This window comes from Gymnodraco acuticeps, unplaced genomic scaffold (genome assembly GCF_902827175.1).
Source record: "Gymnodraco acuticeps unplaced genomic scaffold, fGymAcu1.1, whole genome shotgun sequence".
Taxonomy (NCBI): Eukaryota; Metazoa; Chordata; class Actinopteri; order Perciformes; family Bathydraconidae; genus Gymnodraco; species Gymnodraco acuticeps.
The window spans coordinates 94,277-114,935 of NW_022990993.1; the positions used below are offsets into that span (position 1 = coordinate 94,277).

A 20,659-nucleotide genomic window follows, 5' to 3' on the forward strand; every position below is an offset into this window, starting at 1 on the left:
TTTGAAATAAATAAGTAAATGTAAGTTTTCCGCACTCTCGCGGGAATATCTCCGCAATGGAGCGAGCTTAAGTTTAACTTTCGATTGCATGATATAGCCCAGATAAACACCTTCATCACACATGTGGCCACTTGTTTGTACCATTTTCAGGCGATTTGTAAAAAACGTTGTGTTTTTGGATATTTGTGGAGTTAGGTGGTCCGCGTGTGTTTTTTTATTGGTTAAGTGGTCCTTCCTTGGTATGAAAAAGTTTGAGAAACACTGATCTGGAGTAAGCCAGCTGTTAGTGACAATCCCTGAAACTTTCCATATGTAATTTCGTGGAAGGTAATATATTTTTGAAAATAAACATTTTGACCCAAGACCACAAGAAAAACTGTCAGTTTGGTCCTAAAAGTGAATGTCAGGTTTCAGGCCCGCTTTTTGTGATATTATATTTGGTTATTTAGTGTTTATTCTACTTCTATCATAGATACATTACAAATGTTAATGCAAAACACTTTCTTTTCAAAACAGCACATTCACACTAAACCTGCATGGAAAGTGACCAATCTTACTAACATTTCACAAAATATGTTCTTGCAAAAATAGTTCACCAAGGCAAACGTTTTGGACAAAAAACTGCCGACCTTTGTAATTTACTGTACGTATAACATTAAAGTTAAGGCAGGGGGCCAAACATAGAAAGCTTGATAGTTTATTAATTCCCATAATCCTCAGCTGCACTGATAATTAGCTAATGTTAGCATGCTTCAAGGTTAAACATGTTCCAAATGGCTAACAATAGCATTTCATTTAAGTGAAGGTGAAAAAGCAGAGACTCACTTGGCTGTAGACTGTTGTTTATTGAATATATTACTTCATCATTACATTTTCATTATAGTAACAAAGGGTGAATGCTTCACAACAAAATATTAAAACACAATAACAACAGTAAGTGGTGTAACATCACAATGCCTAACATACAGTAAACCTGAATTCCTGTCAAATCTACTTTTATGAGGATATGTTAAAAAAATACATTTTAATATTGACCTTAAATATGCATGAAGAGGCAGCACATAATATGTGCTCTAACTTTAAATCTATTACATTTAACAGAAAAGTGATATTTTAACATTTGAGGGAAATTCAAGCTAAATCTAGTTAAATCAATCATATACAATATTGTTGTTGTGCTTTATGTTGATCTCTATCTAATCATGTATCCCTTTAAATAATTATGATAGGAAACACAATCTAACATGGTCAACATATCCCTTTTATATTTCAGCAGCAGGACCCTTCTTCAGAAATCTCAACACGACTCCTTTGATTTGAGGCAGACCCAGGCCATACACGATGGGGTTATTGAGGGGGGGAATGATCAGATACGCTAAAGACAAAATAACTGTGATGCTTGGATTCAGTTGACCAGCCTCTAATCGACTCAAAGACACCTCGAGGAAGAGAGAGATGGAGTAGGTCATAAAGGACACGATGTGAGGCAGGCAGGTTTGTAACGCCTTTCCTCTGAATTCAGACGATCTCCTGCTGCAGACCAGCAGAATCCGTAGATATGTGTACAGGACAAAGAATATGGGGATGAAGATGGTCGTCACCACGAGAAACTGACCAGCTATGTTGTTCAGAGTGGTGTCCACACAGGAGAGCTGCACCACAGGCCAGTTAGAGCAGAACATCCGGTTCAGTTTGTTTCCACACAGCGGTAATTTAACAGTAAGATAGAGAATGAAGCCCATCGCAAACACTGGGTATAAAATAGCAACGAGCACAAGAACCTGCACCCATTTGAAGGTCATTTTACTGTGGTAGTGTAAGGGCTGACAGATAGCAATGAACCTATCGTAGGCCATGACGGTGAGGATGGTCAGCTCACAGCAAGCATAGGTGTAAATAACATACACCTGAATAAAGCATAGTGGACGTGAGACCAAATGAGAGTCAGAGACGATGTCCTGCAGGAACCTGGGGAAGAATCCAGCTGAGCCATACAGAGAGTTTACACACAGACAGCTGATGAAAATATACATGGGCTGATGCAGAGACTTCTCCAGGAACACTGCCAGAATAATGACCATGTTAGCAGAGACTATAGTCACATAGATGAACAGACACAAGATGAAGAACAGGTATCTGAGGGGCCCAAAGTCTGCAAACAGAGTCAACTGAAAGTAGGGAGGGTTCAGGCTGCTGTTGCTCTTCATGTCTGCTCCAAAGAGAGGAACAATACAGGAACTGTTAATGAGATGCTGTTAGCTACATTTCAGATATTAATACAAAATCAGCCTGCATGCAATCTCCAACAGTTGTATGTGACCATGTTAAATATAACATCTGGGAAAATCTCACCTCCACATACAGTAGTTCACAGACTTATTCAGGCTCTCTATATCTGCGAAGGAAGGGGGAATATAAATGCACAATAAGGGAAATGTTCAAAGGAAAATGTCGTAATTCAACACCGACAGTAATGCAAACACACAATAAGCGTGCGTGCATGTGAATTACAACCTTCCTAACACTTGCACTTGACAATATTGAATTTAGCTTCAGGTAGCTGTAGAAGAGAAGCACACAAATGAAGGGCAGGGAAAAAGTCTCATAAACGACATGAACCACCAAGATGGTAATTCGCATTGATTTAAACATTATTTCACACTCGTACACATTGCCTCCTTCATGTTTGCAAGTCGGCCTGAACAGAGAAACACATTCATAGAAAGAACAAGAGTTATAGAAAGGAGAAGCAAGACTTAAGGAAAGGTCACAAGCAGACAATAATCAATATCATCTCATTTGAAGTAAGTCAAATATAAGTGAGAATATATTCTTTTCTTATGTTAAATACATATATGTGCCCGAATACTTGCATACAGAAGCAGTATACACATGTATACAGTATGATGATCTACCTGTGTCCAGGTACTAACAATAAAACAACGTATGTCACTCAATATTCATATATTAATATGAATACAAAATCAGCCTGCATGCATGCATGTGAATTGTAACATCTCCTAGGGTTGTATGGGACAATATTGTGCTGGGAATATCTCACCTCCACATACACTACATGCAGCAAAGCTCTGGCCTGTCTCAGTTATTCAAACAGGAGTTCACAGACTTACTCAGGCTTTCTGTATCTGGATAAAAGGACGGAATATAACTGCAACATGTCCTAATTCAACACATACAATACTAAAAACCACAATAACCTGCATGCATGTGAACGGCAAACGTTCACAGCTGGACCTGACAATAGTAACTATACATTCTAAGTAACCGAAGAAGTGATGTACACAAACTAAGACCTTCTCATAAACTACATGCACCACAATCCTGGCATCTCTCACTTATTGAAACAGTATTTCACTCAGATTTCAAATGTCTGTGTTTGCACCTAAAGCAAAAAGAGAGGTGCATTCAAAGACCAACCGGTAAAGGAAGGAGAGGAAGACCTGAAAAAAAGGCTACACGTGCCCCAGCCAGCATAGCATCATCACATAGAAGGATAATGAAAGTGAGAATAATCCATAGCATATACACCATGTTAATCAATGCTTGCATAAGCTTGCATACGAATAACATATTCAATGAATTCAACACTCTCAGTACATCAGTACATATAAATACACTCATACAGAATAATTATTGACTTACTGGTTCCATGCCTGAAAGTGTAGGAACATTTACATATGTTATACTTGTGTTCAGATCAGCACGATAACCTTGAAAGCATTCAATATAATGAGGACAACTATTAAAGACAATAGTTAGACAACTGAACCAACCATCAACAATTACGTTTAAAGATTCAATGTGGGTACTACCAATAAAACAGTGTATGTGACTCAGCTTGTTAGTGAGAGCTGTGACATGATGTGAGGAAGCCCCCCCGCCTGTAATGATCCACTCTGAAGAAGCTGGACACTATAGGTCTGCTGCTAGGATGCAGACGTTGCATCATGTTGCTGAGAGGCAAACACCTGTGTGTGTGTGTGTGTGTGTGTGGGCCGCGTCCACAGAATAATTAAGGAGAGAAACTTTGGCCTGTTAGCAAACACATTAACAACAACTTGATAAGATCATTTAATACATGGTTATATAATATACAGAGTAATACAACATAATATGATGTAACACGTTATAATAATTAACATCAATAATAATAAAGTGGGACTTAATGATGTTTTCTGTAATCCACTCAAACATCCAAAATCCAGATTAAGGATTTACGTTTACACACACACACCACACACACACACACACACAACACACACACACACACACACACACACACACACCACACACACACACACACACACACACACACACACACACACACACACACACACACACACACACACACACACACACACACACACACACACACACACACACACACACACACACACACCACACACACACACACCACACACACACACACACACACACACACACACACACACACACACCACACACACACACACACACACACACACACACACACACACACACACACACACACACACACACACACACACAACACACACACACACACACACACACACACACACACAGCACACACACACGCCCAATGCGGAAGGAATGGCTCAAATAATGTTCTGAACATATCCCCAAAATAAGCAACACGTTGTGTGGAAGTGTCTCTGGAACCAGAAACGTGTGGCCGTTCCCTGTTTCGGTGAGAAAGAGTGGGCGTTGAGGCGTTGCGTGTGCATCGTACCTTGCGCTGAGGTATTTGGTTAGTGGCTCGTATGGGCTGGGATACGATGTTCAGGCGGAAGATCATCTCTTTCTCCACGACTCCACTTCGAGCTGATTAGAATTACTAACAAAGCACTTATATACTAATAAAGGGCTGGCTTATCTAAGCCAGTTGAGTAGCACTTGAAATGTTTTGGCTCTATGAAGCCTGATGTACTTTATGATTCTGTTTTCTTCAAGTTTGTATTTTGTTGGTCGAACGCACTTATTGTAAGTCGCTTTGGATAAAAGCGTCAGCTAAATGTAATATAATGTAAAGATGTGGATGGGGGAAGAAATTCCCAGCTGATCCGTTTTACTCCTTCGGAGTGTGAATATGAGAGAGTCGTTTGCCGTGGAGGGCTAACAGCTGCCGTTTCGTGCATCTGTCTGCCTATAAGTAGTTTGACAAGAGGAGAGTGATGCGCTGTACTTTCTCTGAGGGTAGAGAAGCCTGGAAAGACATCGAGTCCAGGGTGATGCCTAGAAACTCAATGGAGGTTGTAGGCCCTGAGTTTTTCTCTTCAGACAGAGGAATGCCAAGGTCTGAAAAATGTTTGTATGAGTGTGCTCAGCCCGTGGCAGGGGGGTGAGGATGGTGGAGTGACAGTGAGAAAGTCGTCGAGAAGATGGAGCACATAGGGGAGTCTGTGGTTGTTTGTCAAGATCCGGCACAGAGCTTCTGAAAGGGAATCAAAGATTTTGGACTGCTTCTGCAGCCGAATGTGAGGCGTACTGAGAAGTAATAGGCTCCCTTCCAGTACGCTCCAAAGAAACGCCAGGAGTCTGGGTGAATAGGCAAGATCTTGAGTGCACTGGTGATGTCTGCCTTAGAGAGCCATGCTCCCCGGCCTGCTGAGCGGATGAGGGTGATGGCGTGGTCGATGTTTGCGTATTGCATCGAAAAGTCTGGGCTTGGAATGACACTGTTAATGCTCGGGATGGCTGAGCCGTGTGGAGAAGACAGGTCTATTATGAGCCTCTTTTCCCGGAGTATTTCCGAGTAGTTATGTCTACTGGACTGATGCGGACACTGGAAAGGGGGGACTATCGAATGGCCTATCATGAATCCTTCTTTGACTTCTTTGGCCAGTAAGGTGTCGAAGGTGTGAGGTTCTGTTAAAGCGGACTGAAGGTTGTGGCAGATGTGAGATGTGTCAGGCAGTATTGCTATGCCTGGGGGAAACCATGGTTGAAGCCATTGGTGAGAAAGTAAACAAACTATCTGGATGATTCACTGAGGCGGTAGCTAAGTTGCTTATCTTGACGGGTGTGCTGAGGTGCCGTGCTAGTCAATCTGCTGGTGTAGTTGGGTTGTGAGGGCAGGTGCTCCTGGTATGATGCGCGTGCTGCGAAGATGTGGCAGTAAAGCTCGGAGTCCAGAGCGCCCCAGTATGTTCCCTGGTTGAACTGCTTGATGTGGCCGGCGGCTTGTCTAGCAAAGTGGACGTGGTAGGTGTAAAAACCTGAGTCTCCGAAGTGTAAGGCCATGTCGAGCTCTATGAGGAGGTCGTCCAACTCGGTTCTGCGTGTGGGATAGACTGAGCAGATGACGTCGCGGTAAAGGGAAAAAGCTAGGGCGAACTCTGCGGGGGTTAAATCCTTAGATCTCAGAGGTGATGGATTTCGCAGCTGGACTAAACCGAAGTTGGTCTGCATTTCCCTGGGCCGGCTAGTGTCGATGATTGATGGCTGTAGTAGCTGAGCCAAGTCTACGTAGTTACTTAGGAGAATCTGCTGACGCAAGACGGGGGACACGGGGGAAGGGCGAGAGACTGAGGAGGCTGGCTGGATGGGTGGTGTTGCTGTGGCTAGAGTGTAGCTGGTTGCACAGTGAGGATGGGGTAGGGATGGGGTAGGGATGGGGGAGGGGGGGGAAAGGATAGACCAGTTGGGAAAGAAGGTACTGGGTAAGAGTCGGCTAATGGGTTAGCATGTAGCATGGCCCCTTGGGTTACTGGGTGAGGCGCTGTTGCTACGGGGTTAGCTGCTAAAGGAGGAAGGTAAGCAGAAGCTGGGTTGCTGTGGACTGCTGAAGGTAGAGAAGAAGAAGAAGGGATGAAGGGATGTATGTGCAAGGGGATTTCGTGAAGCCTGTGAGCACAGGGATGAGAGAAAGGTTGACATGAGCTGCGACATGTCAGACACATAGAGAGCAGGCACAGAGGGCAATACGACTTGGCCCCCACCAGGGGGTGCTGGTGAGTCAGGCTGTGTCCGTGGAGGAGGTGGTTGGCCCTGGAGCAGGAAGAGCTGTGTGTCTCGTTGTTCTTGCCGTTGTGCTGCTGTAGGCTTTGTAGAGGTTGAACAGTCTAGCCTTGTTGTCATTTCGGTGAAAGTGGATGCCGTTTTCTTTCAGGAAACGTTGGAGTTGAATGACTGTCCACCTCCTGAGTTCGGGCTCCGTTTCGGAGCGCGGCTCCGTCCGAGAGGCGTGTCGAGTGCGCCGCTGCGAGTGGCCGGGGGCTGCTAATGAGGCAGGCTGCCGTTGGTGGGGAGATTGGAGCTGGCTGTGCCTGTTGTGGCCCCGGTTGTTTGCCCTCGCTGGCGGAGTAGACGAAGCCTGGGACCTGTCTGGAGTTGGAGGTGTCTCGTTGGGGGAGCTTGAGTGGGAGCGGTGGCGGCTGGTGTGTGGGACACTGATTGCCGAGCGCACGCGGCTCCGTTCGGATGCTTGGCTAAGATCCAACTGCTGAAACGTGGATGGCGGGTAGCCGATGTCGAAGAGATCTTCGTCTGACTCCGGTGAGTTGATCAGCAGTTTGGGATCCATGGTGAGTTGAATGTTCTCGTGGTAGCGTTTAGCTTGTTTGAACCGTGACGACGCGCGGCGTGAATCACGGTCTGGCTGTCAGTCCTTGAAAGGATGGAGACAAGCAGTGGCCGGAAGTTTTGCCGGATATAAATAGGGGTGGCCGTGGTTCGAGGCGGAGTTTTAGGCGTGGCCATGCTCCTGAACCTATGTTAACAATTTAACCTCATTTTCAGTTAACTCTCACAGTAACGTGATCAATCCACGTTACATCAAACATTGCCTTTGTATTCAGTACAATTCAGTTTGCTGAAGCTCTTCACGTGTTGATGGAGTTTAATGAGATCCATAGAGGAGTTAGCAGTCAGATAAAAACCCTCCCACAGACTCAGACACTGTCTGTCACTCTTTGTGTGAAGCATTAGCACTCTGCATCACAGCTTGCATGTTACTGCAAGAGAGACTGTTCAGGTATTGTTCATGAGAGTGAACATATGATCTGCCTGCATTACTGATGGATGCTCAATTCAATGTGACATCACTTTTGATGGGCATGTGGAAGTGCAGAGATATAGATATCTATATGTTTATGTTCTGATCATCTGCAGTAATTCCACTATTGTGTGCATCATTCTTGTTCACAAAAGCCTCCATGAGCCTATGTACATTACATCACATGTCACTTGTTAGACGCTTTTCTCCAAAGCGACTCACATACTCAATACTGAGGGCAATCCCCACAGGAGCACTTTGGAGTGAAGGGTCTCAGGGACACAACGACATGCTGACTGCAGTGGGGTTTGAACCTGTGCCCCCCCTGATCCCAACACCAACGCTCTACCCTACTGCAACCACACGCCTCCCCACGTACATGTTCATTGCAGCTTTGTTGATTGACTCTGTTCTTTATAGCACCAATATTTACCCCAGGCTTCTGATTGACTTCTTATCAGAGAAACAGATCATATCTTATCGAGCCCGTCTGTTTCAAAATGTGATGAATATGACTTTGACCTTTCAGAGTGTTCACTGCTGGCAGCCATGGCCTGCGACAGATACGTGTCTCTCTGTAAACCTCTGCATTATTCAACCATCGTGAGGAAAAGAACTGTCGATGTCTGTCTGGTTTTGTCTTGGCTTCTGCCGACTTGTGAGACTGCAGTGGGATGCATTCTTTATTCTAATAGCAAACTCTGCCTTTTTACTATTAGGGGGATTTTTGTAAGAATTCGATTTACAATCTTCAGCGTGTGAGCTCGAGCGCTCTCTCTGTATATGGAGTGTTCATGTTGGTAAATGTGTCCCTTCTGCCCTCTTATCTTCATACTTTTTTACATACACCAGGAGACTTATTGCAAATAGTTTCCTATCACTCCGTCTTCAACCCAATCATATACGGACTGAACGTGAAAGAAACCTCTAAACACCTTCAATTGTTGTTGTGTCGGATTCAAAATCACACTAATGTTACCTGGGTTGGGCGAAGAGTTACTAAACAAAGCACAACAAGTCAGGAAATGTGTGTTTGGTAGACGACTACTTGTTTGTCGCAATGCTTCTTGGCATTACATTTCATACCGTTGGAAAGCCTGTTTATTTCTCTTTTCAATGGAGCCACATTTGTGAGGAACAAGCGTTTGTGGGATGAGAAGCAGAGCTGAGTGTGTGGGTCACGCCACGAATAATGTGCCAGATCTTAACGATGAGTTAAAAAGAGCATTCACTTTTACACTCTAAGGTCAAAGAGGTCAACATGTGGTGACAAAGTGATCAGAAATGACCTAAAGAGTGTGTGTGTGTGTGTGTGTGTGTGTGTGTGTGCCTCTCAGTAACATGATGCAATGTATTCAGATGACAGCAGTGTCCACAGAAGCTGATGTAATGAGGGTCTTTAGGGTCTTCATGGTGATATCTGCTAGTTTATTGTTTACCCTATTCTCCTGTAGTGTGTACCACATGTCTGAGTTTTACAATCCACCTCTCCTCCTCAGAAGTCTCCACTTCAGTGTCCCTTACTGTGCATCCTTCCTCTGCACATGGTGAGGCTTCTTACACACAGACTGCCTATCACTTAAAGCTTAACATATAATGTACCTGTCGCATCCTCATGATGCTGATGGCAAACACTCTACCGATGCAATAGGGAACGTTCTGAGTGCCTCATAACAGCCTTCATAAAGATCTCATCAGAACCAGAAGTCCTTCATTCGTCCCGCATCGTGGAAATGTTCATGAACAGCAGATCGTGCAGGTAAGGTCAAGAGACAAATAAAAGAATGGCTAAGTATGCACACGTCATTAATAACACAATAGGTCAATAACAGACATGTACGCCATGTTAGTAAAAGTAGCAGTAGGAGGGTATATTGCACAAAGTATTGTATACTTTTAATTGGAGGATAAAAACCTCTTTATTGGTCACAAATACATTTAAAAAGCACACAGTGAAATGTGGTCTCTGCTTTTAACCCATCCTAGTATAGCTATTGAGTGGGCCCTCTCCCAGCAGTAGCAGTCCACACTCCGTTTTTAGATCTGTGCGGGGACTTGAACCGACAACCCTACGGCAGTCATTGCACATCAGAAGTCTGGTAGCTCTGTGTACAAATGTGCAAAATAATCTGAGGGTTGTCTGAAGATAAAAACAGTGAACTGTTGATGTATGCCACTGTGGTGCTGTTGTCGCTCCTGACCAGTACAGATGCCCACTGACCCACAGCCCCCCTCTCCCTCCTCACCAGTCCTGCGTTGCCCCAGCAAGCACAGACGATGAAAAGGAGCCAGACATGTCCAAGAGATACAACTTAATGAAGGGGCCTGGCGTTGACCAAGATGCCGCCGTGCATATATCCTCCACACTCACGCCGTTAAATAAGGCTGTTGACACAGCCATGGCTCGTGTAGAGTGTGGACGGACCCCCGTGGGGAAGGCTCTCGCCGCCTGTCCGTAGGCATGTGCAATGCATTCGCAGAGACACCCTGCCAGGCGTTTCTTGGACAGAGCTTTTCCAGTTACCCCGCCCCCGAAACACACACACAGCTGTTATGTGCTTCTAAGGGCAGCCGTGTGCTCCACATAACATGCCAGCTTACTCACCGGGCAGAGGAGGTGTAATTTAGCCTCCCTCGCCCCACTATGTGGGGAGATTAAAATCCCCCAACTGAATAGCCATCGACCTGAACGCACTCCTTACGGCCCGTCCACACAGCGGCGTGCGTTGACGCTTGGAGGTGGGCGTATCTGAAGCTTGGGGAATTTTTGCGAGCAACGCGACCAACAACCAATCACATGAATCTCCCGCCCCCGACATACAAAGCAATAGCAATGTTAAAACGAAGTAAACTGGATATAAAATCCCCAAACAGGCGAAAGTTTCATCCACTGTCTCTGCCACCTCCCTCCATGCCTCGCTCCTCCGGTTTGTATCCCGGTAGATGAACAGAGACTGATCATACAGCACCGGGTGATTCACTACCGCTATAATGAATTTTCCCTCAATTTTTTGGAATATGAGGAAATGACCTGCGTAGTCTCTCCCAGCATACACGCGGTTTGATTGGCTAGCGCTTGTACTGGCAGATTTGCATAAACAGGATTTCATTGGCTGACGCCTTCGTCGAGGCGTCAAAAGTTGAACATTGCTCAACTTTTGAAGCCAGCGACGCTCCACGTCGCTTCCCAAAATGCAGTTCGGCTAAAAGTGACGTCACCCCATTCAAAGTGAATGGGCAGAAGCGTTGGAAGCTTCAACGCACGCCGCTGTGTGGACGGGCCGTTAGGCTCTTGGGCACAAAGGAGGGGTTCGGTCTGAGTGTCGCCCCGCTCCGGTCACCGCGGATTATTAAACAACTCGGGTGCACCGATATAGCGGTTAACTCGGACACTCTTTTGGCTGACGTTAAGGCAAGTAGCAACGCACTGTAGCACTGTCTTCCATGACAGTGCTTTCAGGGAGGAGAGCTCCAGAGGCTCAAATGGTCCTGTGACCAGAGCCTCGAGCACCAGCGGCAGAACCCACTGCGGGGCGGAGGCGTGCACTACTGGGCGCAGCCTACTGACCACCAGCAAAAACTGCGACATTAGCGGCTGAGCAAAAACTGACCTGCCGCCAAATCCCTCATGACAGGACGAGATGGCTGCTGCATACACTTTCACTGTGGAATGAGCAAGCCCTCTGTCCACCAATAACTGTAAGTACGATAAAATAGATCCCAATTTATAAGATAGGGGTTCTATTTTCCACTGCTCACACCATCGCAGGAATCCTAGCCATTTCGGCCTGTAACAGGCTGTGGTGGATCCAGCTCTAGCTGCCTGGATAGACTGAATAACACTGCCAGACAATCCACCCTGTCTCAGCCTGTCCCTCTCAGGAGCCAAGCCTGGAGAGCACGGCCCAGAGTGGGTAACGCCCCAATTGCACCTGCTTCCTGAAAGATCGGCCCCCAACTTGGAGGGGCCAGAGCGACCTGGGCTGGCCCACCTTTATCTGTGTCATCTCTGAGTACCACGGCGCCCTCACGCGATCCGGCGCTACCAGGATGATTGACAGACGTTCTCGCCACATCCCCAGTTTCCACCGGGTCCGTCTGCGCCGCGCTGCGGCGGCCGTAAGGATCGCGGCCACTCTAGTCAATGGGTGCTATTCCACCACACGCGCCGTGTTACGGCTCAGACGCGTCCCAGAAGCGTCCCAGAAGCGGCGCTTCTTTAAAATTAGGATGAATCCTATTTTTGCCGCGGCGCAGCCGTAACTTAAGGTCGGGCAGGCAGCCCCCCCTCGCAGGAAGTGGAAAGGTGAGCATCCGGGCCAGGCCCATCCCCCACATATACTAATTTAGCAGACCCCCCTCCTTCATCACAACACCTCCACGATACGCACAATGGACGAGGAGGTTTTCATCATGGAAGTGGAAAAACACACTATTTTATATGATGTAACCAATGCTTACTACAAGGACAACATCAGAAAGGACAAGGCCTGGTTTTTAGTCGCTGCAGTTTGTGGAGTGGAAGGTAACAACTACATATTAATGTTTTAAAGTTAATGAATACTTGTAGGTACAGTACAGAGCCATTCAATAAACACAATTTAAACAGACACAAAAATAAAACATTTAACTACGTAGCCTACTTACTTTCTTGTAGAAGTACAAATGTCCAGGATGCCCGAATCAATAACAAAACTGCGAGCCTGCACGCACGACGCTACGCTTCTGAAACGCGTCCGGTGAGTTATGGCGCTAGAGGAGGCCGGACCACAACCGTGGCGCAGCCGTGACGCGGCGCGGCGCAGACGGACCCAGCGCGGCGCAGACGGTCCCAGTGGAAACTGGGGGTCACTCTACCCAGGAGAGGGAGAATGAGACGCAACGGTGGAAAGGCGTAAAGCAGCTTCTTTGGCCATGGCTCGTGTGCAACGCGTCTACCCCCAAAAGCGGGTCGTCGCTCAGGGCCATGGAGCACCACAGTGCGCAGTGGGTGTTACAGATCCGCTTCACCACCTCCGGGTGAAGCGCCCACTCGCCTGGCAGGGGTCCGCCCCTCGGCATGAGGTCGGCCCCCCTGTTCTCCAGACCCAGAATGTGGAGGGCTCTCAGAGATAATACCACCTCTGCAGCCCATAACCACAATTTCTCCGCTGTGGTCAACAAAGCGGCGGAGCGGACTCCGCCCTGTCTGTTGATATATGCCACTGTGGTGCTGTTGTCGCTCCTGGCCATTACATGTTTCCCCTGAATTAAGCGTTTGAAATGCTGGAGAACTAATATGACTGCCCGCAGCTCTAGGAGGGTCGCTGTGCCGTGTCTCTGTTAGAGACCAGCGCCAACCTAACCAGGGTCGGCTTTAGAACAAATCGAATGGGGGGGCAATCATTTACCAAAGGGGGGCACACACTGCCGTCAACAACCAACACACAAACACCAACGCAACTTCAATTTAAAAAAACATGCTGTAAAGTCTATTGTCTTTCACACACATTGCAGGGTGTAGTGCTATTTTCTAGCGCACCTATGACTTCTGCAGACATGCACGGTAGTGGCACGACCACCAAAACAGAAACATATGGACATAGGCCACCATATAAAAAGTGTGCAAATGTATTTAGTATCCTATCCATGTGAACATGTTTTAGGTGGGGGTGGACCTAACCTCCTCTAGGAGGGTCTGGGGGCATGCTCCCCCGGGAAGAATATTTTTAAAATATTGAAGTTAAATGCATCAATCTGGTGCACTTTGAGAGCAAAATGAAGAGATCTATGGGAAGCTTTCTAGTGCCCGGCCGTACACTTCTCCCAGAGGGATATATAGTGCCGTCGGTCAAAATATTGGGGCCAAGGGATGGCCCACTTGGATTTTGATCCCGCTGCCACCATATTTTGTTACGACAGCAGTATATGCGTGTGATGCATGTTATTGGACCCTAGGTGGCGGTATTCTAATAGGTTTGTACTTGTACTGCATGGGGCAGAAAGTCAATATGGGGTCCCACTTCCCAAATATGTGTACCATGTACTTATACTTATGGGGGGGGGGACGGGGACGGTGGGGGGTGTCTGGGAATCTGAAGTTAAATGTCAAATTTCTCACATAATCCTGACTTGTGCGAATAGTCTGAGAGGCTAGTGCTGGAGAAGAATGAGCAAATTGAAAAAAATTCAAAAACTGTGCTTGGCGCTCCGAGCCTTTGAGTGTGTGTTGTTGCACTTGTGTGGAACCCGCTTGCAATATGTGGGGACCCTGCGACCTTCGACAAGGTCAAAACCGAGGTCAGAGGTCACGTTTTCATGCCGTACGGTGCCCTTTACGGCACAAAGCAAGTTCCGACCGCTTTGAGCTTGCTCTCATTAGAACCGGCTCGAAAAGTACATGCAGATTCATGCATCTGCTGCTCCTAATGTCAAAGGTTACGGCTTGAAATGTAACAAAGCTCCAAAGGTCAAAGGTCACGTTTTCATGCCATACGGTGCCCTTTACGGCACAAAGGAAGGTCCGACCGCTTTGAGCTTGATGTTATTTAACCGTCTCGGAGAGCAGATGCAGATTTATGCCTCTGGTGCGACTAAATGTCAAAGGTTATGGCTTAAAATTTAACAAAACCTTCCGTTAAGGACTTTTGAGAAACTGCAGTGCTGCATGAGTGTTTAAAGGACTTTCAAAAGGGCTAAAGAGATATATTTTTTTCACAGGGGGGCCTCTAAATAGGGCCCAGATCGGGAATCTAAAGTATGGGAACCTTAACCCACCCAGAACTTTTTTTTCAATTAAATGTCAAACTTTATCACAAAATCCTCTCATAAGTTAGGGTCTGACAGGCTTGTGGTGGGGAGTGGTAGAAAATGAAAACAATTGAAAAAATGTGGTTGGCGCTCTGAAACGTTGAGTGTGTTGCTTAACATCTGTGGAACCCGCTTGCAAAATGTGGGGACCCTGCGACCTTCGAGAAGGTCAAAACCGAGGTCAGAGGTCACGTTTTCACGCCGTACAGGTGCCCTTTAGGGCACAAAGGAAGGTCCGACCGCTTTGAGCTTGCTCTCATTAGAACCGGCTCGAAACGTACATACAGATTCATGCCTCTGCTGCTCCTAATGTCAAAGGTTACGGCTTGAAATGTAACAAAGCTCCAAAGGTCAAAGGTCACGTTTTCATGCCGTACGGTGCCCTTTAAGGCACAAAAGAAGGTCCGACCGCTTTGAGCTTGATGTCATTTTAACCGTCTCGGAGAGCAGATGCAGATTTAGGCCTCTGGTGCGACTAAATGTCAAAGGTTATGGCTTAAAATTTAACAAAACCTTCCCTTAAGGCGTTTTGAGAAGCTGCAGTGCTGCATGAGTGTTTAAAGCACTTTGAAAAGGGCTAAAGAGATAATTTTTCCACAGGGGGCCTCTAAATAGGGCCCAGATCGGGAATCTAAAGTATGGAAGCTCTCACCTTCCCAGAATGTTTTTCAATAAAATCTCAAATTCCTCACATATTGCTGTCTGGAGCTAAGAATCTGACAACCTTGTTGTGAGGGAGGGGGAGAAAATGAAATTTAAAAAAAAAATGTGGTTGGCGCTCCGAAACTTGGATGAAATAGCATGTTTGTTTTGTCCAATCTTGCTACTAATTGATCACTTTTAATAGGAATGTCTGTTTGACATATGTTCAGAATGTGCTATTTATTGCAGAAATAGCACATTCTGAATGACCCATTTTAATTGCAAACTGAATTAAAACAGTCCCCCCCGACCTTTGAAACTAATCTACCCACGTTTAGCATGCTATTTTCGGTTATAAATATGTTCAGAATGTTCTATTTATTCAGAAATAGCACATTCTGAATGACCCATTTTAATTGTAAACTGAATTAAAACAGTCCCCCCGACCTTTGAAACTAATCTACCCACGTTTAGCATGCTATTTTCGGTTATAAATCTTATCTTATCACCATGGATGTGCCTGTATTTAACACAAAAAAGCTTACAGCACCGGGTATTCCCAGGCTGTCTCCCATCCAAGTACTGACCCGGCCCGACCCTGCTTAGCTTCCGAGATCGGACGAGATCGGGCGTGCTTTTTTTTTTTTTTAAAAAAATCTTTTATTATATCAAAACATAAACATATTTACATTTTAAAAACAAAATAGTCCACCTTACTGATCCAAAAAAAAAGAACCCCAAGGCTTCCTACCAAATCAATAGCAATAACATCTCAGCATTCATTAATTTTTCTCCAACATACATATAATCTTCTTTCTATTCCAAACACAAAAAGTAGTGCTGTCCATCTCCACACTCCTGCATATCACACATCCATGACAGATCAACCAGAAACATAGCGTTCTTCAATTATGGCAGTCACATATTCAAACCATCACCCACTATTAACACATATCCAGGGCTCGACATTAAGGACTGCCCGATGGCCCGGGGCCATCTAGTATTTAGCTCGGGCAATGAAGCCTCACCTGCTGGTTGCCCGATCTGGCAATCTATTATGCCAGTAGCATGCAGCTCGCGGATCCAGTAATGAGTGACCCGACAGTAAAACTAAACATATCAATAACTAGTTTAGGTAGTTTGAGAGGTAATTAAAATAGCTACGTGTGATATTCTAAACTGAAGTGTGTGTTTTGTCCGCTCACCGCTGCAGGTGATTATGCAGAGCTGCGTGTCGACTCGTCAGCAGCAGCTGATCTCTCTCTCCCGTCAGATTAGACTTTACTCGCGTTTATGTCCATATCGATCAGAGCTAGTTCTAGCTAATGATAGGACTACCTGCTTATTAAAAGACACCTAAACAATAAGTGTCGCTATGCAACTGGGTGAGGCCACAAAGTATAGCGCAGCATTATGCATTTGTTTACATGCCCACCGGAACCCCGAGGCATTACTAACAGATCAACGCACAATCAACCCATACAGGACAGCTCTTTCTTTAGACATTAGAATTGACTATTCTTGTCTGTCACATACTCTTCTTGTCTGTCACATAAGTGGCTCAACTGAAGCGGTATTGCGCTAAAGGGAAATTATTTTGACCGAAGAGATTTAGATTTGCCGGCAAACGGGAAATCTGACGTCGCCATTTTGTGTGCTTCGCGGATGCGCTCGGCTGCTCTCGACTGCTGCTCGGGTCTGCTCGGTCAGCTTCCGGATGAGGAGGCATTCGACCAACTTACAGTAGATAACATTACAAACATTTTTAACAGGGGCCATAATAGTGTAAATAATGTTTGTTTTGGCAGTTATAACTGAATGTAATGTTTTCTACTTTTTTACATCTGGGAAGGCATTTGCCTTCATCAGATGGAAAGTGTCTTGACCAACAACTTAAGTATTTCTTATAGCTATGCAGGGCATGCAAGCGAGCAAACACAAACAAACAAGTGAAATGAAGAATACAATTGAAATAGTACAATATATTGTGGTGGTTCATCTTATAATTCAGTCTAGAGAACCAGACAGCATCTACAGTAAGACCTGCAAAAATCTAAATGTTCTAGGGTGAGGCCCCCCAAACCCTTCGTGCGTCATTTCGTCCGCGCGCATTTTTCAGGGCAATCTCTATTGGGCTCAGGGCCATCTGTAAATTAGCTTAGATGGCCCACAGGGCCATCTCCCAAAATCCTTAATGTCATGCACTGATATCACATCCCTAAATTACATATCATTCCCAATTCCCACTTTCCACATCTTTCCGAGTCTGAGCGATCGCCCACGCCTTTTGCTCTTCCCACTCCTCCTTCCACTCCTCCACCTTTTCTCCCTCTTTCCCTCCAAACGGCCTTCGCCTAATCCTAAGGCGATACTTGTCCTCATCGCTTTCCTCCCAAACACCCTTTTCATTAATCACCCCTATGTCTACTTTAACCCTTTCCCAGTTCTTCATTTCCTCCACCTCCGCTCTTGCCTCTTCCTCCTCCCTTTCCAACTCCATCATCTTTACTCTCAATTGCTCCTCCTCTCTCTGTCTCTGCTCCTCCTCTTCCTCATCTTGATCCATCCTATCCCCCCATCCCTTCCCCCCCTCCTCTAACTCAACCTCCTCAACCTTTCCCTCCTCTGTTTCCTTCTCATCCTCATCCTCGCTATCCTCCTCTATCCCCAGCTCTTCATCCTTTCCCCCTTCCTCCCTTACTTCTTCACATCCTCCCCCGCCCCTCAGTCTCCTCCCTCTCCACCACTTCATCATTCTTCTCACTCCCCTTCATCTTCTTTTTTACCTTCCTCCCCTTATCACTCTCCAAGCCTTCCCCCCCCCCACATTGACCGCATCATCATTCCCTTCATTTAACATCACATCATCATCAACACTCCCACCCTCTCGTGGCCTTTTTCCCCCTGCTTCCCCCTCCCCGCCCACATCCTCCTGATTGGGGGGGGGGTTGAGAAGTGGGGCCCTCCGGTGGGGGGAATGACCCCTCCTTTCCCTCACCCTCCGCTCCTTTGTGGGGACCTTGCCCTCCCTCTTCCCTCCTCTCTCTCCCCATCCCACAGTTCCTCGCTAAATGCCCCGCCCCGTTACACCTATAGCATTTTATGGCTGGGCACTCTCTGAAAATATGCCCAGGTCTGAGGCAGTTCCTGCAGACCTGGCTCTGCCCATCATGCTTTACCTTAAAAAACTCCGCTCCCCCCACCACTTCAAACTTCGTGGAATAGGGGAGGGAGCGTACCTCACTCCCGAACTCCACCCTCAGGTATCGTGTGCCACCCGCCACTTTTGTCCCCGGCATGAACCTTCTTATTACCCTTGACATAGGCTTCACCCCCCACTCCACAAGTTTCAACAACATATCTTCATCCCTCCTCAAATACACCGGCAGATACATGAAAGACACAATTAAGTCCTTCTTTAGCAGTTCTCGTGCTTCCACCATTACCCCCTTCACCCTCAGCCCCTCCAACAGCATTTCCTTCCCCTCCCATGTGTTCATAGTTACCTCATATTCCCTTTCCCCTTTCACCCTACACCCCAAAACTCTCCCACACATCTCCTGTATCCCCACTAATAAGTCCCCCATTGTTAAATGTTTTACTCCACCTTCCACGGAAACTTTTACGGTGAGCTCCGCCAGATAATCCACATCTGCTGCATCTTTCTCCTTTCCTTCTTCACCCGTTTTCTCCTCTCTTTCATTCTTCTCCTTCTCCTCGTTGTCTCCGCTGGGGAATCCCCCGTCCGCTTACCTTTTTTCCCTTTCTTTTCTTGAGTTATTCTCCGTTTTTTCCTCTCCGCCCGCCATTTTCGGGTTCTTTTCGCCCGTCGACGGCCTCTCTCCCGACACACCTTCTCCTGCCTTCCTCTTGGCCTCCTCCGCTTCCTTCTCCGCTCTTTTTGCATAAACGTTTCCCAGCGAGAAGACTTCCTTCCTCTTCTTCTCCTCCGCTGCCACTTTCTCCTTCCCAGCTCCCGCCGCAGCGCTCATAGCTTCCTCCTCAACAGCTGTGGTAGCGGAGTTGGCGGGGCTAAAACTCCCCTTTTCCACAATTTCTCCGTCTTTCACCACCATATAATTCTTCTTCTCATTATTCCCCTTGAAACTGTCCGTTTCTTTTTGCTTTTCTCTCCTTTTTCGTCTCTTTCCTCCTCCGCTGTTTTCTTATCCTCCGCCTCCATTTCCTCATTCCAGCTTCTCCCCGCCTGCATTCCTGAATGCACGTTCTTTCCACTCGATATTTCCGGCTTCCCAGCCATCTCTCTGTTTCGTGACTCTCACCCCAGACAGCAGTGCTGCTGGGGGTGGGGGTTTCGTCCAGGTAAACCCAATAAATATTGTCCAAATCTCACTTCTGCTTCGAAAACATCACAAACAATTCCGCAGCTCTTTCTCCGTACTTCCAATCCGCGCCCCTAGTGTCTCAGGGTGGTATGGCCGTAAGCAAAGAGTTTGGAGGGATAATTGGAGGGCTTCTTATAGCTGAGAGGAGCTGGATGTCTCAGGGCCGAGTTTGGATGCTGAAAGGCGGACTGCCAAACAACCATGTCGATACCCATCAGCTGCGGTAGCGTGGCGTGGGAAAAAAATTAGTGGAAGCCAATAATACGTCCTTTCTTTTGGGTCGGGGGTGTGGTGGTCAATGTAATAACGTAACCAGATGAGTGATTACAGCACCCGGTATCATTTTACACACATTTGTATCAGATGCAGGACTGAGGATTTACACACGCCTGTTATCTAACCGACAGGTCCGCACGCACTCTCCAGCCAAAACTCTAATAAGCATTCATTCACAAACTAAATCAGGAGACCTTTAACGTTTTACGTCCGATTCGCTCCTTTGTTCCTCGCTGCTGTTATGGAAATCTAAAAACCCCAATACTGTAGAGTACAAGTCAAAGTGATCAAATCAAATAAATGGTGAATCAGACAGAGTTGTCTTTCTGGTGATGTTTATTCGATGACTCAAACAAACATCAGATACAATAAAATATATATATATATAGACACAGGTCTCACAGAGTATAAAATATGTCTGCGCGAGTGTGCGCAGTTCAATATGATAGCAAAGCTTATAAAGGGAGGAAAATGGTGGGAAGGTAAGAAATCTTCACACGATCACATTGTTATTAGACACCTGGCCTTGAGCTGTAGAAGTTCTCGTGTCACTTTGTGTGAGTCAACTCAGTAGCCAAAACAGCTCTGTGGC

General features: G+C 46.3%; 1 protein-coding gene and 1 pseudogene across 1 annotated transcript; one reads left to right on the forward strand and one right to left on the reverse strand.

Moving 5' to 3' along the window:
* Positions 1-1,252: 1,252 nt before the first annotated feature.
* On the reverse strand, positions 1,253-19,958 carry LOC117559222 (olfactory receptor 51L1-like). Its single transcript, XM_034235902.1, has 3 exons — positions 19,053-19,958; positions 2,353-2,395; positions 1,253-2,209 (listed from the first exon to the last, which is right to left on the reverse strand). The coding sequence occupies exon 3, from the start codon at positions 2,205-2,207 to the stop codon at positions 1,263-1,265; it is 945 nt and encodes a 314-aa protein (XP_034091793.1). The 5' UTR covers positions 2,208-2,209; positions 2,353-2,395; positions 19,053-19,958; the 3' UTR covers positions 1,253-1,262.
* LOC117559220 lies at positions 8,054-9,284 on the forward strand (annotated as a pseudogene).
* Positions 19,959-20,659: the final 701 nt, after the last annotated feature.